The sequence below is a fragment of the Eublepharis macularius genome, chromosome 14 (assembly GCF_028583425.1).
Source record: "Eublepharis macularius isolate TG4126 chromosome 14, MPM_Emac_v1.0, whole genome shotgun sequence".
In the NCBI taxonomy this organism is placed as follows: Eukaryota; Metazoa; Chordata; class Lepidosauria; order Squamata; family Eublepharidae; genus Eublepharis; species Eublepharis macularius.
Genome location: NC_072803.1, coordinates 19931301 through 19956425, shown reverse-complemented (window position 1 = coordinate 19956425; position 25125 = coordinate 19931301). Strand labels below are relative to the sequence as shown.

The window sequence follows — 25125 nt, the reverse complement described above, 5'->3', positions numbered from 1 at the left end:
CCAGTTTGGTGTAGTGGTTAAGAGTGGTAGGACTCTAATCTGAAGAGCCGGGTTTGATTCCCCACTCCTCCACTCGAAGCCAGCTGGGAGACCTTGGGTCAGTCACAGCTCTTTGGAACTCTCAGCCCCACCCACCTTACAGGGTGATTGTTTGGGGGATGATAATAACATACTTTGTAAACTGCTTTGAGTGGGCGGTAAATTGTCCTGAAGGGCAGTATATAAATCAAATTATTATTATTACTGCTCTCATTAGGTCACATCTGTAAAAAAAGAGACAACCTGTCCAACTTGGTGCACTGGAAAAATCATGTCCTTCTTCCCAATATGTGCAGACCCATCACTTTATCCAGGCCAGTCTCCATAGCAGCCAAGATGGGCTTCATCTCCACCCACTTCCAAGTAGAGACAAAACCACCTGCACCCACAGACTATACACCCCCCTGAACTGTAAAAAAGACAGTAACGTGAAGCAGATTATTATTCTGCTCAAGTGATTCCATCCAGGGAACCCTTCCTGCTTCCTTTCATCCTTTAGAAGGTACAAAGGTGAAGAGAATGAAAGCTTCCCAGTACATGTAAGAGAGATATGGGAGGCACATCTTGCCATCTGTACAGTCCAAGAGGACATGCATTGCTTGTTATTCTGCTACCTGTCCCCCCTTTCCTTCTGGAACCAGAGAGAGGAAGAGAGGGAGCCAGTCAGAATGGCTTGCAGCTGTCTTTAGCAAGATCCGAGTCCAACAGCGCCTTAAAGACCAACTAGATGTCCAAGGTATGACAAAGGACGAAGGGAGTGTTGACTCTCAAAAACTCATACCTTGAACATCAAGTTGGTCTTTAAGGTGCTAATGGACCCAGATCTTGCTCTTCAATAGTACCAACATGGCTACCCACCTGAACCTGTCTTTAAGTGTCCTTTCACACACTACATGGTGCAGCAGCAAACCCAGGTTTGCCTCCAAGTGAACCCTCATCAAGAAGTTGTAGCCAAACACATCTTACTGGTAAGTATGGGGCATACATTTCTAGATATGTATTTTTATTCCACTTTTTCTCCCAGGAAGCTCAGGGTAGTGAACATTTCTTCCCAGGCAATTTATCCTTGCAACAACAATTCTGCGAGGTAGGCTACGTTGGCAGTTGTGCCTGGTGCCAGATCATCCAGTAAATTTCAGGGATGAGTGGGAAATGGATTCTGGGTCATTCGACTCTAACCACTATACACAACACTGGCTGTTTTGAAGCGTCCCCAAAAGTGAAACATTCTCCCATAATCTGGAGGCTTCTGAAACCTCATCCTCAAGGACAGAAGAGTAATTCATTTCCTAGGCTGCCACAGAGAGTTTTCAAGAGCCTTCTGGCAACATGGCGACGGGGATTTTAGCAGCCCCATTCATCCTTGGTTTTAGCACGCTGACATCTGAATGCATAGCGTGAGCATAGCTGGGAACTGAATCAACAACCCACTAAAGTTTTGTCAAAAGCATCTCCATAAGTGTCTGTATAGGAGTTGGCCTCAAATAGACAAAGATTATAGACAGCTATGTTGGGTCACTAAAATGTTGTTTATAAAGGCAGCTGTTGAATATCTTTTAGCTTGTGATGAACCAGCCTAGCCAGGACATGTCCAAAACTGGCAGGGCATGGGCGCAGCCACTGGGTTAAGTAATCGAGTTTGGCAGCCAGGTGGAGCCTGTCAGGTCAAGAAACCCACCCAGGGGAGGGAACCACCCAGGAGGTGGCTGCAGCTGAGACAGGGCTCCAGAACTCTTCCTGGTTGGGTGAAAGGGCAGAGGGGAAAGGCCAAACATGGGAGGAGACTGGACCGGCGACCTATTTAAGGAGGACCTGCAGCTGGCTAGGGAAGATGAATGCTGTGGATCAGGATACAGATGTCTCCTCATCAGGTGAAGAGGCTGAAAACTCTGTCAGAGGAGGAAGTAGCTGGGCAGTAACACCACTGGTGGTCGAGACACCTCCTGGAGCCTCCTCTGATATGCAGGAGGAGTCCCAAGACTCTGAATCAGCCCACTCACTCTGGGATATATCCCTGCTTTAGTTTTGGACTTGAATCCTCAACCCTAAAACCCAGAGCTGGCTGCTGTATCACGAAGCTTTTGAGTTCTCCAGAATTCTTTGCCAAGATGAATGTTCAGAACATAAAAAGAGTGGAGAGAAAAAGAGCTTTCAGGGTATGTTGCAAAAGCACAAGGTTGCAGTCGGTGACCTTCTTGAAATGGACACCAATGGTCAAACTGTGTTTTGCTTCTGGTTAGGTTTGTCAGCCTCCATGTAGGGCCTGGACATCTCTTGGGAATTACAACTGATCTTCAGACAAGAGAGATCAGTTTCCCTAGAGAAAATGGCTGCTTTGGAGGGGGGGAGGCTCCCCAAAGTCTTCTTCCCAAACTCTGCCCTTCTCGGGTTCTATCTCCAAATCTCCAGGAATTTCCCATCCTGGAGCTGCCAACCCTACTTCTGGTGCATCTTGCTGCTATTTTGTATCCGGCACCATCTCATCTAATTAAGTAACACTTCCTGCTCAAGAAGACTACCAACTGCAGACTTCAGCTCTTCCATCATGCCACGAAACATTTTTCCTCCTGCCCTCTTGTGACAATTTGATTGTTCCTAATTAAAAGATATTATACTGATGTCTACTTCTGCAACTTGAGAATTGAGGTCATGGCCCTTGGCCACAACCCCCATCTTGACTGCTATGGATCCAGAAAAAGGAGAGAACGAAAAGCATCTCCAGCCCTCGCTCTGCACAGCTACTTCTAATTTGCTGAAGGTCTGGCTGTGTCTCCCAGGACCACAGCCATGGTTAAGCACTGGGTGTACACAAGTGGGAGCATGCGGTTCCAGGAAGGGTTGCTCTGCTGCTGCTGCCATCCTGAGATCAGCTGCCTTAGGCTGATTTGGGAAGGAAGGGCTTAACTGTAACATGGGCCTGGATGCAAGTCAATCACCTTCGACCTTCCGGAGCAACAGCCTGCTGTCCTGGTGCTGCCACCTGCTCTGTAATCAAATAAAAATGTAAATGGGAGGGGAGGGAGGGCAGCCCATTGCAGCTCTTTGGTTAATGATTGCTGGCAAAGCCCCTTTGCAGATCACAAACAGACACACACAAACACACACACACACACACACCAGGCACCACTTCAAAGGGGAGAGAGGTCTGGATGATGGAAGGGATGTTGTGACTCAGGAAATTCATTCCCCCCACCCCCCCAGTAATGCCTCACCCTCTGTGCTTTCCCCACTTCAAAGGAGATGATAAAATGCAAGCAAGAACGACCTTGGGCGCCCAAGGAGGAAGCGGTCCCTGCTGCCCACAAATCCAGCATGTAGATAAGAAATGATGGCAGACCCCAGGCAGGAAATTGAACCAGGTTTGCTGGCTGCTCTGCAAAGGAAAGGACCGGGGAAGCCAGCCACTCCTATCACCCAGCATCTTTTATTCACCTTTGGGCTTTTATCTTCCCCACTACATGAAGAGCAGGGTGCTTTTGTGGAGAGGTGATTTATTAGCCACATGATAAGCCCTGAAGGGGAAAGAGCCCTGCCAAGACTCCTGCAATTGCATGAAAGAGTCATGCCAAGAAAATGTGCTTCCCCCCCCCCCCGCCCCTTTTCAAGGATGCATCAACCGCAGACCAGGGGAGGGGCCGTAGCCTTAACTCAGAGGGCAAACATTCATTTGAACACACAAGCACACTAAAAAAAATCCTTTCGCAGCTAAGTAATTAAATACCAAGGGTCTCATTTATTTATTTAGCTCCATTTATATCCCACCTTTCTCCCCAATAGGGACCCAAAGCAGCTTACATCATTCTTCCCTCCTCCTTTTTTCCCTCACAAAAGCCCTGTAAGGTAGGTTAGGTGAAGAGTATGGGACTGGCCCAAGGTTACCCAGAAAGCTTCCATGGTAGAACGGCGAACTGAACCTGTGTCACCTATATCCTAGTTCATCACTCTAGCTACTACACCACAGTAGCACTCAATCAATATATCTAATTCTAATATATCTAACTCTAATATACCTAATTTTCAACATAGCCAAATTCAGAGATAAGAGGCATCAACAGACAAGAACGATCTTTCTACAAACCTGAAAAAGCTGCAGGTTTGCAGAAAAATCTGCATTTTTAAAAAAAAATTGGGAAGTTCCTCCCCCTAATAACAGAAGCAGTGCCTGTAGCTTTAACAAGTGAATGCCCTTCCAGTGGCCACTGTGGGGTTGCTAGGCAACACAATATTGCCAGTCTTCAAGCCTCCGTTTTTATCAGTAAAAAGTATGTGTGTGGTTTGGCCTTTAATAGAGGCCTTTTGGGGCCAGGCAACCACCACATGACTTGATCCAAAGTGACTTGCATGACTCTCGCAGGACTGGCGGCTTGTGCTACTGTTCCATAGCAGCCACCGCATAAAAGCCAGTGTGGTATAGTGCGCCCTGTAAATTCTTGCAGATTCCAACCGTGCAACTGTGCCTGGCTCTGCGCAACTGGGCCAGAGTCTTCTCAGGGGCTGCCAGGAGGAGGAATACAGGAAATGGTGTGGGAAAGGGGATACAGGGTCCAGCACCGAGGCCAGGAGAGGTAGAGTCAGCCAGAAGAAGCAAAACAGGAAAAGCTGAAGATGGGGAGGAGGAGAGAAAGATAAGCTGGCTGAAAGAGAAAGAGAAAGAATCAGAAAAGGGGGAGTGACTAAGTGGGCTTTCAGGGAAAGGTAAGAGGAAATGATGGGGGAAGGGAAAATGAGATCCTTGCAAGTCTCCTGGCTGTACATGTTATATTTTCTTTGAGTCTTCCCCGGGTCCTACCAATCTGATGTGCATCTAGAGTTCCATGCTTGGAAAAATTCCCAGGCATGCAGGACAAAGTGGTTTTAAGCTTTCCCCAATGCTGATTTCCTCACTTGGCCCCTGTTGGAGAAATTTAATGTGTGCTGATGGGGCTGTATGTGTATTGTATGGAAATTTCCCGAACTGGGGAGACAGCAGTTCCCCACAGCCATTTCAGGTCAAGGAAATAAATGTTGCTTGGAGACTTAATTCTCCTTTCCCTACATGTCATAATCCTGATACAAAACAGGCCCTGAGCACCTGAGTTCTAAGCACAGAACTCCCAGTCTTTGTTGGTTAGATGTGAGGAACGGTTCAGGGGAAAGTGTAACGTGTAATTAGGCCCTGAGAAAAAACTAATTTTAGTATAAATTTTGGGTTCCACTGGGAGTGTAACAAAGGGAAATTCTAGTTGGAAACCAGCATGTTCTGGATTTGAGGCCATTTGACTTTAACAATTCTGAACATGGAAAATTAATCAGATTTCCAATGTGGACATTGTTTTCATTGTTTAGAAATCAGGCAGCTCCCCTAGATTGACACTGATTTCTTTCTTGAAAAGATAGCACCTGCTCTTCTCCAACTTACTTCACTGTTGTTGCATCTGAATCAAATCTAACCTGCTTTGACAATGCTGGTTTCATTGTGTTCTCTCTGGGAGGGCCTCCCGGAACAGTATTAAACCAGGTTGTCTGCATTCAGACATCATATCATGCCACAATTAAGGCAAACTGTGGTTAATAAGCCAAATTCAGATCCAGGTTTGGTGGACCTCAACTAACCCTGATAAACGGACTTGCCTGCATTCAATCATACTAGCTACAGTTAGTTTAATCGAATCAAAGTTTTGTCTGAAGTGAACTAACATGTCCACGTAGCCTCCAAAACAGCCACACTTTCAGCTAGACTACTGGGTCCTCTCTGCTGATGTAGATAGGCTCTCACTGGGTAGTTCAATGTTGCTAAAGATGTCATGTTAATTACTTAGGCTTTAATTCAAAAGGTTTCACCTATGAGTTCAGCTTTATGGTAGTTTCACATTTGATGTTACCATACCTTATTGTATCTTTTTTCACTGAATGCCCTAACAGTTGATCATATTGTCTTTTTGCTCTATGAATGTCCTAGCTATTGATGCATTTGCAGTATGTAATGCGCCTTGGATCTCAGTGAGAAAGGTGGATTATAAATAAACAACAACTATATCATATTCTATCAGGTCAGACCACGCAATTCAATTTTGTTGAAAGAAAAAATGTATGTTACACAAGCAAGGGTGGGGGGAGCATGGGTGAGAAAAGCCCGAAAAGGAAAGGAAAAAAACTCATGCTCCAAGACGTGACAAGAAAAATTCTCCCTCACATGGGCTTCACTACTATTGAACAAGGGCCCATGTGAAAAGCAGGTGATGGAAATAAATTACCATGGACATTTGACCGTGTGAATTCAATCCTGGTTATACTCTTGAGCACACAAACAGAAATGTAGAGGAGACACAGCAAGGCAACCACAAGTCTATGCAGCCTTTATACAAATAGAATTCAAATTACTTAGGTCTACAGGGTTTAACAGAATTAAGGGGATCAATCGAGCCATTTATCTTCGGAAATTAGTCTTGGATTGGTCCCATCTACCACATTCCCTTGTCTTGTTCCAAGATCTAGCCAACTCAGCACAGTGGTTCTGTTTTGATGGTGGAGAAATAATGCATGGCATCCACATACCTTCTGAAATAAAATAAAACCTTCTCCCGTGGTTGCTTCCAAAGGGAAAAAAGTCACATGCACCAAATTGGCCAATGGACACCAACCCTCAACCTTCCCCGCATGCAGCAGTGTTATGAGATGAAATGAATACTTACGGAATGGGCCAACTGGAACAAAGTGAACATATAAAAACAAAAACAAAACAAAAACACAAAAGTATGAGATGAGTTGGATTCAAATTAAGTGGGCATGAATGTTTAAAGCGTCAATAAGAAAGAAGGTCTACAATCAAGAGCATCAGAAGTCACATTTCAGGGGGCCTATGCCAAATCCAGGAGACATGCAGATACACCTGAAGTCTTTCTACAATCATCTACTGCAGACTCACAGAAGCTAGAGAACCCACTGATAAGGCTGCAAAACCTCCTTGCTTAGGCCAGTCTCGAAAGACCAGAACATATAATCCTAGGAAAGGGAATGGGGTGGGTTGGCTTCAGCTAGCCACTCATTTCTATTAGGATGTTTCCTTAAAATTCAAGCTCCTGCTTTTGGTCAGGAAGGAAGAGCATCCTTCACTTGTCTTCCATTCTTGGTCACATCACTTGCTTGCTTGGGGACTGGAGGTAAGGGAAAAGATGTGCCCTAGCTTCATCTTGGGATGGGGGACATATGTCGCCTACTCTATTTAATTGCTATACATATAGCACATATTGGAATGTAATAAGACATTCAATATGGCTTTCTAATAGTCCTTTGATAGGCCTATGTGGTCTGTACAGTTGACTCATACTGAACTGCAATTAGAAGGGACCTTTATTCTTTGCAGAAAATCAGACCAGCCTGGCTTGTAGGGATGCATGGATAGTTCCCCTGTCTTGATAATGCTCCCTGGTCTGGCTATTTCATTCCCATGGCTTGCCTTCCAGTTTAACTAGGGAAGATTTCTAAAATGAATTTCAGCATTGCTACATGCAAGGTTTGCCACAGTTGTCAGCTTGCAGTTCCCCCTCCCCACTGCTATAGGTTACTAATGAGTGTGAGTACACATGCACAGTCATTAAAGAAAGATGCACAAAGGAATCATGATCTGATGGCAGAGGTTCCCTTTTGCACTGTGCTCTAATCGATGGATACATACATTGGTTATACTGCAGGACAAAAAGGAAACCTAACACCATTGCACCTTTGCACACGTGTGACCATGCACATCACTAGCCTCTAAAAAAAAAAAGGATGCAAACTGCGCAAGCACATCCATCTGAACAAAGTCTGGTGATAAAAAAACCCCTGAAGAATGGTGGCTCACTAATGGTGCCATTCCACAAACAAATTCAGATCATTTGGAATTCCACACAACAGAGCTAGGCTCAGCTGTCTCTGCCAAGGGTGCTTGACGGATATTTCCCTGCCACCTTTTCTGCTCATCATACCACAAAACACCTTTTCAGCAACTGATTTCTGCAGTCATTAATTGCATACCAACTCTGAGTCATACTTACCATGGACGCTAAGGGAGCCCGAGGCCTCAGATTTGCCCACACTGTTCTCTGCCACACAGGTGTAAGTACCCTCATCCTCTGCACTCACTCGGCTGATGCGCAGTGTGTTGTCGTTCTGAATCTCGGATCTTGGATTGGAAACAAACAAACAGATACTGGAACAGCTGCCATGTCACAGAGGCCTATTTCTCGGTACACTCATGTCTGGCCTTCACACTGCAGATGATGCGCACATGTCTGAACACTTCTCTGTACAAATCATTCCCTCTGTACGGAAAGCCAGATGAGCGGAGAAGCATTCTAAGGCAATCTTTACCCTTGCAGACTAGGGCCGTTTCCACACACGTTGAATAATGCACTTTCAATGCATTTAGTTATCCTTTAGAAGTGGATTTTTTGATCCACACATGGAAAATCAGTTACAAATGTGCACTAAAGCGTATCGAAAGTGGATTATTCAACGTGTGTGGAAATGGCCTAGGTTTTTAGATAGATGAATCCAGGGCTTTTTTTCTGGGAAAAGAGGTGGTGGAACTCAGTGGGTTGCCCTCGGAGAAAATGGTCACATGGCTGTTGGCCCCGCCCCCTGATCTCCAGACAGAGGGGAGTTTAGATCGCCCTCTGCGCTGCATGGCGCAGAGGGCAATCTAAGCTCCCCTCTGTCTGGAGATCAGGGGCCGGGGCCACCAGCCATGTGACCATTTTCAAAAGGTTCCGGAACTCCGTTCCCCCGCGTTCCTCCTGAAAAAAAGCCCTGGATGAATCTTTTTTCCATGTAGGACTTCAGGAGCATTCCATCAAATGATGCTGCACATGCAGTCCAAAGTGGTACTAGACAGACACAGGTTTACCTTCTCAGGGGTACATTTAAGACCAGGTCTGTCAAGGATCAAACCCAGAAATAGGTTCAGCATTAAGTCTCTGCAATTTCTTTATTTAAATTATTATCACCCTGCCTTCCCCAGCCTTCAGAAGCTTTTAGATTACAGAAATAAGAAAAAAATTCTTTAAAATGCAGTTGAAACAAGATAACAGTGAAAAAGAATCTGGTCAAAATACCCAGGGAGTTCCCAAACTAATCTATATAATTAGAGGCCTACCTAAGTATATTCCCCAAAAGACATTTCTCAGAATGGACTCCATTTTTCAAACTTCATTTGGGAGGATAATCAAAGACTCAGAATTGCCTACAAAAAAAAGTACAGCTAACAACTGAAAAAAGAAGATTTGGATGCCCTCATTTAATGGCCTGTTATATGGCCTTGAAAGAGCACAAGCAAAACACCAGCAACCCCTCCAGCCTCTATTTCCCCTATATGGACACAAACAGAAAAGGCTTGACTTTATCCTATCTCTGGCTGGGAGGCACTGGGCTAACATCATCTGTGTAACGGAAATGCGTATTGCCTACAGTTCATGAAACCGGAAGAATCTGGGGGGAAACTGGGTTAGCCCAGAAATGTGACTCATTTACACATGTTCAATTAACACAATCTGGCAACTCTAACATTAAAACTGCAGGCAAATCTTTCATAAGGCTGACGTGCTGAATCTGGTATCATTTTATTAAGACAGCTATTAAACAATGAGGAGGTTATTAAACCTTTTAGAGACTTATAATTGGAATACGACCTTCTTCCCTCGAGTCATTGGCAATATCTGCAATTAACTGGGGAGGGGCTGTGGCTCGGTGATAAAGCATCTGCTAGTACATAGAAGGTCCCAGGTTCAATCACCAGCATTGCCAGTTAAAAAGCACCAGGCAGTAGGTGACGTGAAAGACTTCCACCTGAGATCCTGGAGTGCTGCTGCCGGTCTGAGTAGACAATACCACTGGATGGACCAAAAAGGTCTTACTTAGTATAAGGAAGCTTCATGTCTTCATCCCACTGTCTTTTTACCAAATTTGGCCCAGATGCATTCATTCCTGCACTCTGCACCAACTTGATTCAGCCTCAAACGGGCAGAAATTGGGCCAGTCCAGAGCACAGGAACACTCCAGGGCCTGTTGCACTGCCCCGGCAGCGTTCCTGCACTCTGCACTGGCACTATTCGGCCTCAAACAGGTGGAAATCAGACCGGTGCAGAGTACAGGAGCACTCCAGGGCCATTGCAACACCCCAGCAAGCTTGGGTTGTGCTGAGGGCCAGGCTGGTGTGGTGGGCTTCCCAAGTGCTTCGGTGGCCATGGTGGCACAACCCTCCAGAGGAGGCTGCTGCAGCGATGGAGAAGGCTGGTGTGGGAGAATGGCCCCTCTCCACCGGCACACTGGGTGGTAGTACCGGGCCATGTTGAGCCTTCCTGTGGCCCCTGTGGAGCCTTGGAAGGGGTGCGCCGGCTCTCCCTGCCGCTTCCTCCTAAGCAAGCCATAATGGCGATGTCTCTTTATCCTTGCACAGGCCAGAGTGCACCTGCACAGGGATAAAAAGTGAGTTGTCAGCAATACAGCTTGCCTTTTATATAGCAGGATTTGAAATCTCAAAAACTACAGCAGAATTGGAATTTGCAGCTCAATATCTAAATTCAGAAAACAATACAGAAAGAAATACTGTATAATGTTAAACTTCTTTAGATCTTAGATTACAATTAATACAAAAAAGATTATTCTCTGCAATTATTGGACAACTGGTAGATTCCTTAAATTGAGATTATTGACGTTGAAGATGTAAACACCCAACAGCCAGTTTGACATGTATGTTATAGGTAAGTCTGTTCATCATGCCATTTTGATTAGAAATTAATAGACAAATTAATGTTACATTTGAAGGTTCATTGGATCTTAATCCACTTAGTGCAATGTTAGGGTACATTCTTTATTGCTAGAACCTCTCGAAAGGGCAAAGGTTCTGGATATTATGAACTTTGACAACAGATAAAGGAATAATTCTTCAAAAGTGGAAAGTAATAGCTATGCCACATATTGAAATATGAACTGAAACAATATTAGACCTTGAGTTGCCTTTAACAAACAAGAACCAAATGTGAAATATCATGACATTTTGTCTGAATTTGTGGATTTATTTGAACACTGATATGTGTGTGCATTAGGTTCTATACAGTATGCGACTAATTGGTTGTTTTGGGGCTAAGCAGGAATTTGGGGGGACTGTCTCTAACTGGTTGTGAGAGAAACATTTTTTTACGTGCTTCATACAGTATCAGGAAGCTTAAACTTATTTAAACAGACCTAGTTAGTGTAGACTGATAAGGTCCTAACTGAGGAGCAAGTATGAAGCTGGCAGTAACACTGGCCAAGCCTGAAACCAGGGCGGATTCACCTCAGGTTATGGTAGGCCACTTGGTAGCATTAACTCACACCAGGGTTAGGGCCAAACTAGATAGAGCTAGTTTGGTGTAGTGGTTAAGAGCACGGGACTCTAATCTGGAGAGCTGGGTTTGTTTCCCCACTCCTCCACTTGAAGCCAGCTGGGTGACCTTGGGCTAGTCACAGCTCTCTGGAGCGCTCTCAGCCCCACCTACCTCACAGCGTGTTTGTTGTTGTGGGGATAATAATACTTTGTAAACCGCTCTGAGTGGGAAGTTGTCCTGAAGGGCAGTATATAAATCGAACGTTGTTGTTGTTGTTATTATAATGATGGTTGCTATGGATCTGACTCATGGATGCTGGTGCCATTTTAAAGCGATTTTAAAAAGCTGCGAGGGCCCAATTCTGATTAGGTTCACAGTGTGGTAGGCTGAGGCTCTCTCGTCCCGCCTGCTGTACCTTTTCAAGTGCCATAATGGCCAACCCTCACATGAAAAGCACATGCAAAGATGCTGGAGGGAACAAGAGCAACTCAAACGGCCACACTGCAAGCCCGATCAGGACCATGCGCCCACGGCATTTCTAAATCACTTTAAAACAGCAGCATTGCTGCTGTTAGTCTGTAGTTGCAAAATAGAAAAGAGTCCAGTAGCACCCTTAAGACTAACCAACTTATTTGTAGCATAAGCTTTCAAGAACCACAGCTCTCTTCGTCAGATGCATGCATCTGACGAAGAGAGCTGTGGTTCTTGGAAGCTTATGCTATGAATAAGTTGGTTAGTCTTAAAGGTGCTACTGGACTCTTTACTATTTAGGAACATTAAATTATCAAATGCTTGGAAGAATACAAAGGTCAAAAAGATAGTAAAGTGGGCACCATTTGAACATCTGCAGGGAGTGCATTCCACAGATAGGAAGCTATGACAGAAAAAGCCCCATCTCCAGTGTCCACTTGTCTGGCCTCATTGGATGCGGGTATCTGTAGCAGGGCCTTGTATGATGATCTCAAGAAAAGGGAAGGTTCATGGGAGACTTGTTAAGTTATAATGTCTCTGTGCACAGGCAGAGTACTTTCCCCCATTACCACTGAATAACTATAGACAGTTCCTTGCATCTGGGGTTAGAGGCAAGGGATAAAGCCATCTGGCTTGGTTTCCAGGCAGACACAATGGCTCTCTTTGAAGACATTACATATTTTCTGTAGTAGGGCAGCCCTCTCTTCCCCAGGCACCTGGCTTTGGTCTCACCCTGGAAATACTAGCTTTCAGAAGAGCCATCCGAATCATCATCTTTCCATAATATGCTCAAACATTAATATTCCCGCACTGATAGAAATAAAGCTCAGATCTAGTTTATTTGCCTTGGCCAGCAGCCATAACGAAATTCAGGATTATAAAACATGATGACAGACGGAAGATACAACGTATGCAGAAATACAAAGTCATGTAAGCAGCTTACAGAACAACAAATGAACTTTTTTCAAAAGTATACAGTGTAACGTAAGCTACAATATCAAATTTGCAGCCCTCTGCTTGTGCGGATAGAAAGTTCTCGCAAGTTTTAACCGCTGCCAAAGCAACAATGTGCTTGATTTAGCATCATCTCACTTTTATTAATAATAACATTAGATTTAGATACCGCCCTTCAGGACAACTTAGTGCCCACTCAGAGCGGTTTACAAAGTATGTTGTTATTATCCCCAGAACAGTCACCCTGTGAGGTGGGTGGGACTGAGAGAGCTCCTAGAAGCTGTGACTGACCCAAGGTCACCCAGCTGGCTTCAAGCGGAGTAGTGGGGAATCAAACCTGGCTCTCCAGATGAGAGTCCCGCGCTCTTAACCACTACACCAAACTGGCTCTTCGCACGCATTTCATATGCTCATGTTTTGTACAGAAGACACGAGTTGCACCCCCCCCCCAACCACAGCCACATCTTAGGGAAGTCTCCATGTGCTGGGACCCTCTATGGCCAAAAATGGAAATTGGCAACAATTAACGTGTGTTCTTAAAGCCACAAGTGTTCACCATAACAGAAAAACTCAACACGCCAAATTATGGCTCCTGAACTGCTACATTTCCAGGTCCTATTGACTGAACTGAAATGAGCCATCTCCCTGCCATGTTGCATGCCACATTAACCAGATTAACAATTTTCCAGCAAATTTTTAGGGTCACTGGTGCAAGCAACTTAATCTTTCTTGGAGCCACCTTGGGGGAAATTCTTCTATTAAGGCCCCCATCTCAAAAATGTGTTCTACTTTGATACCGTTACATTGAAAGAAAGGAATAAAATCCCAGATTCAACTGTCATTAATTGCATAGCAACTCGGGCAATTGCCTGTGATGATATTTATCGCCAGTGCCGAACGCCTCATTGTCCAGTGGATTAAGCAGAATTGCTCATCGCCACCCTGAAATCAAGGCAATGGAGTCTGAACGATGTCCTGATTTCCCCGCCGTTGCTTTGAAACTGCTTGGCTGACCTTTGCTGGCTTCCCAGCATAGCAGCGCAAGCCTTAGCTGGAGGCCTGGATCTTTTTCCAGCCCTGATTGTTATTGCTTGCAATTTTCATAGCTCTTTTAAAGTGCAGAGTGCTTGACAGCCCCTATTTTATAGATGGAGAATGATGCTGAAAAGATAGCATCTTCCTTGAGGCCTTTCAGAAACTGCACCGGCAGCGGAAGAACCAACCCTGAAGACGTGATCGAGATTTCCACCTGGATTGTGTATGACCCTTGGTCAAGAAAGCAGCCTCCCTCCAAAATCACTCACCTCCCACGGGGAAGCTCTCCTTCCTCCTTGCGCCAGCGAGATGTCGGCACAGGGTCCCCTTGTACTTCACAGTGGAAATTCACAGTATCTTCTGCAAGCACCACTTGGTTTATGGGTCTCTTGATGAATGTGGGGCGCTCTGTTGGATTAAAAGCCAGAAACATTTCAGAGACACAGTCATCTACAAGGAGGGGATGGTTCTTCTCCCTTCCTCTGCATCCTCCACCCAGAACTGTTTCAACCTTATGGCATTTGGTACCAAGACAAAATCACAAGTGATCAGGGCTAATTGCTAGGCAGGGCTCACTCAGAAAAGAGGCTCTGCCTTATTGTGACGGGCCTGCTAGTCGGCTGCAGCAGCATCTGCAACCTCACCGACCAGGAGGGACACATGGCTCCCACAGCCACCCACAGATAGCAAGCTGCACTGCTGTGGGCAGGGAACTTTGAAAAGCAATTATTAATTGTGGTTACTGTGCATTCCTGCTGCTGGGGAGAGTGCATGGTCTCTGAAGAAATTTTTTCTTTAAAAAGGGAAATAATAGTACTGAACAAGGATAGCAGGAAAGAAAAAACAGCACAAGAGAAAGGAACTTGTGTTGCATCATGTTGTGTGGCCAGGCACCATCCATGTTCTTGACGTTGCTTAGTTTAAATCTAATTCTGGGGGGGGGGGGCAACAATTGTGGCACCACGGCCAGTGAAACATTTACAGTGTAGTAGCCTTAACCAAGGTCACAACTGCTGCTAGGTTCCCTTCTTCTCCAACTTTCCTAGTAAAGCAACAGTCCCGCCACATTGTGGCTAGCGGCTACAGACTGCAGACCACTTGGCTTGCCGTATGGTACATTATTAAGCAACCCTTGTTCTGCAAGCATTTATTTATGAAACTTTTTCCCACTGCCCATTTCTAGCAAAATGCAAAAATGTTTTTGCTGACACTCATGGTTCTATGTGTGGCTTTGAATGAGGGGGCTGTGTGCCTAGGGGAGATGTTTGGAGTCTCTTTCGAGGTAGAAAAGGTTATTTGCCAATTTCTCTATGGATACTGATGTGATACCTGAGTTCCAAGACTTGTAATAAGGAAGTTGCGTGTATGCACGTGTGTAAGGAAATTTGAATTGGGGTTCACGGTTCTGGGGAAGGGGGAGGAATTAATCCTACCCTCTCTGTCCCATTCTCCTAATCAATAATGTGTCCCCCCAACTGCATTTAGCCCTAATAGGGGACAAAGATCTACATTCCACATATCTCCTGGTTGTTTCTGAGGCCTCAATGACAAACTGAATGGGTTTGACCTGAAGATACTCTCCTTTTGATATCGTAGAAAATAAGCTATTTCTGGACTGGGATCCAGCAGTGATCTTGGTTACAGGGATGGGAACACTAAGAATTCTTAGTACCTTTCTTTTATTTACGCTGATTTGTCCTTGACATTATCTTTCCACCACCTCCCATCCACTTCCCAAACACACTCAAATGCACACCAATCAACCAACACAAATCAAACAACCAGAGCGAACCATGCAAAATGGCATCTGCGTTGTGATACAAATGCAACCCTGCAAATGAAAGAGAGATTACCAAACTTTTTGGCAGCTGATAGCAACAAATCAATCAGAGCCGTTACCAGACAAAAACAAAGACCAGCTTGTTTAAGGGGGACAAAAAAATAAGAGTTATTAAACACTGAATGCCTGAGTGGAAAAAATATTTTGATTCTGCAACTAAACTTTAATAGGGAAGGAGCCAGGCTGTTAAAGAATGTCCCGCTGGATTCAAGGGAATTGGCTTCCAGATAAAAGCACAACCTCAGTTGAAAAATGTAAATCTGGACATTATAGGCAAGGATGCATCACTGATGATGGTGAAACCTGAATTTGCTGCTTTGAGAAAATCTCAGTATTTTAACTCTCATCCTGAAGGAACTGGTTATTCAAGGGTCAAAGCGTAACAGACACTGGGAGTTCTATGAGTGAGCTCCCGTGTGGATTGCTAATTCTGAAAAAGAAAGCATGCTGGTCCCTGACTCAGATAACAACAACAACAACAACAACAACAACAACAACAACAACAACAACAACAACAACAACATTCAATTTACATACAGCCATTCAGGACAACTTAATGCCCACAGAGCAGTTTACAAAGGATGTCATAATTATCCCCACAACAAAACACCCTGTGAGGTGGGTGGGGATGAGAGAGGTCCAGAGAGCCATGACTAGCCCAAGGTCACCCAGCTGGCTTCGAGTGGAGGAGTGGGGAATCAAACCCGGCTCTCCAGATTAGAGTCCTGCGCTCTTAACCACTACACCAAACTGGTTGAAATCATGATTGAAAGACTGAAATCATGGCAAAGGAGGAAAAGAGTGTAAACCTCTAATGTCATTTTTCTGGTCTGGAATGGCCCTTACAGACTTGCTGTTGCGGATAAACTCACAGGTCCCTCGTTAGGACCCTTATTAGGATCAGGAGCCTATAGCAGCTGATGGGGGTATTTCAGGTTGGAAAAATGGCATAGGAGGAGCGCAATCCCCTCCACCAAGCCGTAATGCAGCTCCACTCTGAACTGACGTCCCCTGAATTGGTTGCTTTTAAAAAAAATCAATTGAGACTCATTCACAGACTCCCTAGACTCAGGCAGCTTGGCTCTTAAATGATTTGTTCTTAATGGTGGAGGAAAGTTTTGGCAAGCTGTTAGTTCACACAAGAAAGCGACTCAGAACCAAGAAGATCACAGCACAGCTTGCCTTCCTCTTAAGTCATCTGCAACCCTGAAAATAGATTTCTGCTCTCACGTACCAAATACCACCAGCTCCGCCGGCTCGCTATCTCGTTCGCCCACCATGTTGGTGGCCACACAGATGTACATGCCAGCATCGCTCTTCCTTGTGTTGGACATCATCAGCTTCCCGCCGCGAATCTAGAGGGAAAGATCAAAAGGAAACACGGCTTAGAGCTAGTCATGCAAACCTGCCTCCACCGATGTATTTCATCCCCCCCTGCAAGACCACACTATCCTTCTGTCACAAGGTGTAGCAACAGCTTGGGTGGCTTTAAGAGAGGATTAGATAAAGTTCTGGATGAGAGGTCCCATGATGGCTAAAGGAGATCATGTTTGGAGACAGTATGCATCTGAATGCCAGTTGCTGGGGACGACAACTGGGAGAAGTTTTGGCTTCCATGTTCTTGTTTTGTAGGGCTGCTAGGGAATCAAGTCGGCCACTGTGGGAGACAGTGGAAACCAATCCAGCTGGGCTTTATTTGTACTCTTCAGAACTGCTTGAAATTCAGTGAATCCTTTACAGGACCCCTGCAATTCAGTAGTTCAGATATGAACCTAGAAGTCCTCTGTTTGTCTGGATTTTGCCTATGCCAGGAACTCAATAGATGGCTTTAAGTGAACCATAGTCTCTTAGATGCAATATATAGATACTGGCCTATCTTACAGCACTGTCCTCACCACAAGATAAAGTATACAAAGCTTGGAACATTCAAAGCATTACCATTGCTTTATGATCACACCATGCAGCGATTGAAATCAGCACCAGATACAGCACTTAGTATCTTGACAGGATTGCACTGATCAACATTTTATTTAACAAATAAATGAATGAAGGCACGGAGCTGTCTTATCCTAGCCTGGTACAGATGAACCCCCCCCCTCTGTGTTGAGTGAATACATGGGAGAGTTAGCCTGAGCTCACTAGACCCACCCACCCCTGCATGATCACGGGGCGGGGGGGAGAGTCTGCATTGTGCAAATGTGCACAGGATGTGTCTGCATGTCCGCTCCCTTCCCATGATCAGCTGCTTTCTGAATGCTGATCATAGGAGGGAATACACAGAGAGGCTTCCTCAGCACATTCGCACCATGCAGGTGTCCTGGCAATTGCGTGGGTGGGGTGAGTGCACTTGGGCCCACTCTCTCTCTGTCAATGTGCCTGTGTGGAGGGACATCAGCAGAGGGCCACTGAGTCAGACCATTACGGTCAATAGCTCTCCAGGATCTCATGCAGAGGTTTTTCGTATCACCTCCCACCTGATCCTTTTAACTGGAGATGCTGGGGATTGAACCTGGGACCTTCGGCATGCAAAGCAGGTGCTCCACAGTACGGCTCCTCATTAGCCCCAGCAGCGGTCTAGTTCTTATCTTATGGTTGGCTTGGAAGGATACAGGCAGTGCCTGCTGACATCTCAGAATCTCATCAAATTTGGCGGGTGGGAGAGAAGGATGATCATTTGGTCAAAGGTGATGATTTCATCTGCCTACCTGGCTTTCTGTTCCTCTGCGCAACTGGCAGAAGAGTTAAACAAATTAGGCAGAATAAGCAAATACATGCACATGTGATTAATCTCCATAAATCTAAATATATATTAAATAGCGTCCCTTGATGAAAAATAATGGATGGTTTTCCTGCTCATTGTCTCTTTATAGAGACTGAGTAGGTATCACTGGGCGTGCAGGAACAAGTAACCAAGCATCACTGGACCTAGAAGCAACTTCAGGCTACAGATTTAACCAGCTCTGAGCAAATTACGCCTACCTGAACTGAACCAGAACCAGGCAAATGGTTTTCAGCCCCATTTCTCCGGTATTCTCATTACGCTGCTGATGGATGCCATCACACTGTGAAAACGGCCCGCTTAATCAGCCTGAATTAGAGAAGCCATCAATAGTTGTACTCCAGAGCACTAGCGTCAGCAGTTCGTAGTTTTCAACGCAAGCCTCTGAATTCTACTCTGTCTTGGATTGTATACCTTAGTTAAAGAAGACCTCCCCTCCCCGCTCCTTCTGCCCCATCTCACCCTAATTGCTTCCAGGAATTGCCTACAGCAGCTAGGGTGTTCACCCTATTCCCTTTTCTATAGCACCATAGATGCTATTTAAGGCTTGGCTGGGGCATCTTGGGAAATGTAGTCCACAGGTGCCCAATATTAGATACCATCTGCAGCCACTCCACAAGTGGAGAGAGAGAAGGGAGGAGGATCAAAGGTCTGGAGTCCCGAGTCATTCAGAGTTCAGAAAAGGGCTCAGAAAAGGGCTCCGCTATTTGCTGATATTCTGGCTTTTCCTAGGCCAATAACGGGGGCGGGCAGTGGAGGATTAAAGTCAAAATTAGTATTTACTAATATCATAGGGTTTTTTTACTTCTGCTTTTGCCTTACAGGGGACTAGTATGTTTTGTTTAGTACTGAAAGCAGATCTGAATACCATTTCTTGCTTCTCTATCATGGTAGTCTTTGACATCTAGCATTACCTAACTTAATTAAGTCTGTATAACACCTCCTCCATCTTATGATTCATATGATTTTTTTCATTATGCCCAATAATATCTTTTCCTCTCTCTATCCAACTGGTGAAGAGCTCTGGTGAAGTCAAAAGCTTGTTCATTGCCATATGGTGTTGTGAACCCATGAAGTTGCCTTTAGACTATTGGTTCATCAAGGTCAGCGCTGTCTACTCTGACTAGTACTGTCTCTCCAACATCTCAGGCTGTGGTCTTTCATATCACCTACTACCTGATCCATCACCTGCTACCTGATTCTATTTAAACTGGAGATGCTGAGGCCTGAACCTGGGACCTTCTGCATGCCAGCAGATGTGCTACCACTGACCCATGGCCCCGCTGCTTTCGAGGCTCAGAAGAAGGGTATTCATTATTTTACTCTTATTTTTAGATGGCTATCCAGGTCAGAACTTACTTGGAAGTAATAACCATTTAATCCAGTGGCATTTACTCTCCAGTAAGCATGCACACAATCACAGCTAGCTCGTGTGTGTGCCATGCAGGGTCCTGATGCTTTGCTTGCCATCCTGAACTCTTGATTTGCATTGCACAATGACTACGTCAACCTGCCTGGCAAACTCACCTACTGCCAGAACTTCAGTTACCTCCACGGCTGTACCACCACCACTCAGTACTGTCTCCTGCATGGACCTTAGCCTTGAACATGACAATGGCCCTAGTCATGAGTTGGCCAGTCAGTACCAATATGTTCAACAGAGACCCCAGTGTTTCCTTGGGTCCCAGAGTAGAGGCCCTCTCTCAGTCTCACCGTAATACGCTCCTCCTTATCACTGATGCGGACGTTGTTTTTCTTCCAGGAGATGGTAGGCTCTGGGTGTCCTCTTGGTGGGATGCACTCCATCACAGCCGGCTCTCCTGCTGCCACCACCACATCACTGGGAGCCTGCCGGAAGTCATCTCTCAAGACTGCAAGAAAGGGAGAAGGATGTGAGCAACATCCCAAAGGGGATACCAAGAGTGGTCAAGAGGCTGGGGTGGAGCCCACAGAAACATGTTCAGATTCTCTTCTTCTCCTGCTTGGCTATTCCATTATTAACTTGCAACATATATGAGCGTGTGCAGTACAAACTGGTACTGGGTACCAGTAAGAAACTGGCCGAAGGGGCACCTCCCACCTTCTGCTTTGAACCTTCCCAGAGAGACAGAACCAGTAAGAAATTTAAATTACTTTCACCCCTGAGCTGTAGTGAATTCCACAAGCCTATAATTATTTGAGTGAAGAAGCGCTTCTTTTTGTCTGTCCGGAACACAATATTTCAAACCGTTGCCTTTATTTCTGATAGCTGACCCTATTGTTTCGAGAAAGGGCACACCGGTGGTATTTAACACTTCTCCAGCTCATTTCCTCTCTAGTATCTGGCCTCAGCTTTTAAGGGCAGCAGGAACTAGCAACACCCACGCAGGAAACCATCTCCAGCCTGCCAGATGCTCCTTTTCCTATTTCTTGTCTGCCCTTCTAGGGCCAGCCCTACCATATGGTCTGGAGAGATGCACTCACATCCAGGAGAGATGCAAGCCAAGTGCAAAACATGCCAACTTCCTGTGCCAGCAGGCATCAACTCTTTGGACAATGGCTCTAAAGACATGTAAACTGAGCTGCAGAACAGCATCCTGTGCAGGGTACATCCTCCAAGCAGGGTATCACTAGGACTTGTCAAGAATTGGCATTAATGGGGCACAGGCTAAGAATCCTGCCGTAAATTAGGAGCAAGTATGGCTCTAATGACCCTTGTGACACTGCCATGGCTGTAAGTGACAGAGACTGGACGGGATGTGCACTGCAGACAAAGGGGCGTGCGTGCACAACCCATACACTCAGAATCCTAGCTGAACAGATGGCAAAACAAAGTGCTCAAACAAGGTGGTGATTAGCCATGTGGAAACAGGTTCTTATGTAGTTGCTAGCAAGGACACTGTAAAATAACACTCCGGCTATCGACAAGCCTTCTGGATTAGGCAAAAGTCAAGGGCAGTTACAAGAGTCAGAGTGATGCAGTGATTAGAGTACTGGACTTAGACCAGGGAGAACTGAGTTCAAATTCCCTCTCAGCCAGTCACTTGGGCCAGTCACCATGTGACCTACATCACAGGGTTGATGGCATGATGAAAGGGAAGGAGGTCATGCTGCCTTGAGTTCTTTGGAAGAAAGGTGAGAATAAAGGTTATTAATAATGAGGCTCTGTAGAGAGGCAGAATCCCTGCTCTAAGCTACTTTTTACTATGGGCTATTCATAATGGCAGTCTGTTCAGTGATACCATCTCTGTGCATTTTCCAGAGCACAGCCTTATATTCTGTACACCGTCACAATAACAATTTTTTTTTAAAATGACTATCGCAACATCACTCCAGCAACACTTGATCTAAACTTGTACAAGAAAAATCTAATTTTAAAAGTGAGAAAACGTTTGGGGGGGGGGGAAGACTCCAACAAGATGGAACAGGCAGTGTACAGTTTGCAGAGGGTATTGTGTCCTGCCAGGATCCCCCTCCTGGCTCGCAGATTTTCCAGTGCCACTATGTGGCTTCTCATTTGTGGAGTGATTGGATCATTGGATCACTTTAGTTTTAATTGGCCTTTTAAAAAAAAACTATTATTGCAAGCAGCCTTGAACCACATGGAAAGGTGGAGTATAAATGTTTTAATAAATGAATGAATAAATAAATAAATTCTGGAAGAAAGGGGGAGAAGCATTTCCTGGAGAAAACTCTTGGAGGTCTGTATAGGGCTTGCAAGACTCAGATCACCTATGCTTGTACTGGAGGAAAATCCTTGCTAACATATTCTTCAGCATTGCTGTAGGGAAAACAAGCGAGGGAGCAAGGGTCGGGAATGGCCAGGGTAAGGGGTAGAAACTGCTGATGAAGAGCTGTCCATGGTGCTACTGACCCCAGTCAGGCAAACTACATGGGTTTGTGCGTGAGGGGCCAAACGGCATGTTATATTTTTCGATGTGTTGCCTCCTCTCCCTCCTCCCTGCAGGCTATCATCAGACCCTGATTTGTCTCCTGAGAACTTTAAAAATGCCTTTGACTGCTGCAGTTCTATGATTATGGGAAAGCAAGTAGGGCCCTGTTTCTCCAACTCATCGAAAAACATACAGTGTCATTTGACCCCAAGAATTCTTTGCACAAAAGTTATGTGCTGCACCATTAAGAGCTTACAGTGATGCTTGGCCATGCCAGTCCCATTTCCTATACTCAAAAAATGTATATTTAGTTCAGAAGTCAGTGCTATACCAGGAAAATCGGTACAATTGATGGATATGTTAACATATCATAATACAGACAGCCCGCATGGTATAGTGGTCAGACGGTCAGACCAGGGTCTGGGAAATCCTGGTACAAATCCCCAGTCTGCAATGGAATCTGACTGGGTGGCCTGGGCAGGTCACACTCTCTCAGCCTAACCTACCTAACGGGGTTGTTGGGAGGATAAAACGGAGGTGGTGGGGGACAATATGTACCATCCTGATCTCCTATGGGGAAGGGCAGAACAAAAATGTACTAAATAAGTAAGTGTTAGAATTATGAAGCAACCTTATACCAAGTCAAACTATTGGTGCCTGTGACTCGGTGATGTTGCCTTGGACTGCAGTAGCTCTCCAAGGTCTCAAGGTCTATCCAACTTCTGAGACCTTTTAAATAGAGATGCTGGGTGTAATATTTCTGGGTCCACATAGAGAATGAGGCATGTTTTAATCTGAAGAGCAACCAAAAACTCTCGTATGGCAGTCTCTAAGCCCCCTCCGAGTGGTGATGGCAAGTTTCTTCAAGTCATAGCTGACTTATGGAGACCCCTGCTGTGATTTTCAAGGCAAGAGACTAACTGAGGGGTTTGCCGTTTCCTGCCTCTGCATAGTGACCCTGGTCTCCCCTGGTGGTCTCCCATCCAATTACTAACCAAGGCTGAACCTGCTTAGCTTTCGAGATCAGGCTAGCCTGGGCTATCCAGGTCAGGGCAAGCCACCTCCTAAATTACGTGAAATTGGGGTAAGTCTGAGCAAAATTTGGGTCCAGTAGCACCTCAGAGATCAACTAGATTTCCAGGGTATGAGCGTTCGAAAGTCAAAGCCCCCTTTGTCTGCAAATTCCCACTTCCTTTATAAAAATTAAGAGAATGCCATGGAACTGTAAATTCTACCATGGCGCTGGAGACTGAGCCTGGGACCTTCTGCATACAAAGCATTTATTCTGCCACTGAGCCAAGTCATTCCCAAACCAGGGAAGTTAACATGGCAACTGCCAGTAAACCTGTGGCAGAAGAGATGGATAGAGGGTGCTTTCCTGCAGGCAGAGGCGTTCAAGTGCATGCTGCTTGGCTGCTCCCTCTCTCCTCTACCCCCAGGAGCACCTCTGAATTATTAACAGCCTCTAACTCACCACCTCGTCGACTGCCTCCTGTATTTACCGCTGCACAACTAATTATCCCTCCTCGGAGTTGCTCTCTAATCAGCTGCTGCTCGCCAAAATAATTCAGCATTTTATAACCATTACAGAGAAATGTCAGGGCTTTATTGCCCAACTGCCTGTCAGAGACTATTTACTGCGTTGGGGAGACTTCCTCAGCTTGTAAAACGCACCTAAGCAGCAGCCCTGGCTGTAGCAGCAACAACAATTCATTTAGTGGGAGTTTATGGTCCTAGCGACTTTGCCTCTCACTCTTGGCACCTGACAGTCCAGGGTGCTTGTAGCAGCAACGCCGTGAAATAAGGACAGCCGGCTGGAAGCAAGTCCAGCTGCTTTCGAGCATGAGTAAGTCAAAGAACCCATCACCTGAAAACTGGAGGCATAAAGGATGTGTTTGCACAGGGCAGTGCTGCTCAAACTCTGGATGGAGTTTTGGGGGAGACATATTTTGCTTTTATTCAAAATTTTAAAATATCTTACAGAAAGCAGAGAGTTTCATATAACGCTAGTGTGGTGTAACTCCACAGCCAGTGTGATGTAGAGGCTAGCGTGTTGGATTAAGATCTGGGAGAGCCAGGTTCAAATCCTAACTCTGCCATGGAAGCCTGCTGGGTGATCTTGGACAGTCACACAGTCGCAGCCTAATCTCCTCCTGGGTTGTTATGAGGATACAATAGAGGAGAATGATATAAGCCACACCAAGACTCCATTGGGGAAAAGTGGGGTATAAATGAATAACAACACAACAACATTTGATTTATATACCGCCCTTCAGGACAACTTAACGCCCACTCAGAGCAATTTACAAATTTATAAAGTATAACAATCACCCTGTGAGGTGGGTGGGGCTGAGAGGGCTCTGGAAGAGCTGCGACTGAGCCAAGGTCACCCAGCTGGCTTCAAGCGGAGGAGTGGGGAATCAAACCTGGTTCTCCAGATTAGAGTCCCATTGCTCTTAACCACTACACCAAACTGGCTCTGAAGTCAATAAATATATAACTAAAAGATTACAGTAAGTCAGAGAGAATGTAGGATTGGTTACTCTTCTTGTGCTAGCTGTTCTAAAACGTTATAAAGAAAGTACATTGTTCAAGAAATTTGTCTACAAATTTGTCCATTACTAGATATTGCAATGTGTTGGTTTAGTTAATTATGCTATCTTGAAAGCCTGATATAACCAATTCAGAGGTTGTAGAGATGACTATATATTTCCCATAAGTTGCAAGACATATTTGTGCAAAGCTGCTCCTGACAGTTGAGACTCTTTCCCACTGAATTAAAATTCAAAGCACCCCTGAGCTTTCTTCCTG

The 25125-nt window shown here is 45.3% G+C and overlaps 1 protein-coding gene across 6 annotated transcripts in view; it reads right to left on the bottom strand.

Moving 5' to 3' along the window:
• The window catches only part of ROBO3 (roundabout guidance receptor 3), a 226761-nt gene that overhangs the window by 63374 nt on the left and 138262 nt on the right, over window positions 1-25125 (bottom strand). For 4 of the 6 annotated variants that reach the window (XM_054997456.1, XM_054997460.1, XM_054997461.1 and 1 more), the window contains exons 3-7: window positions 20156-20313; window positions 16898-17018; window positions 14093-14231; window positions 8055-8182; window positions 6711-6722 (exon numbers count right to left, since the gene is read on the bottom strand). In XM_054997456.1, the coding sequence (XP_054853431.1) occupies window positions 6711-6722; window positions 8055-8182; window positions 14093-14231; window positions 16898-17018; window positions 20156-20313 (558 nt within the window). The remainder of the gene's footprint in view (window positions 1-6710; window positions 6723-8054; window positions 8183-14092; window positions 14232-16897; window positions 17019-20155; window positions 20314-25125) is intronic. The other 2 variants (XM_054997458.1, XM_054997459.1) reach the window with 1 other exon arrangement.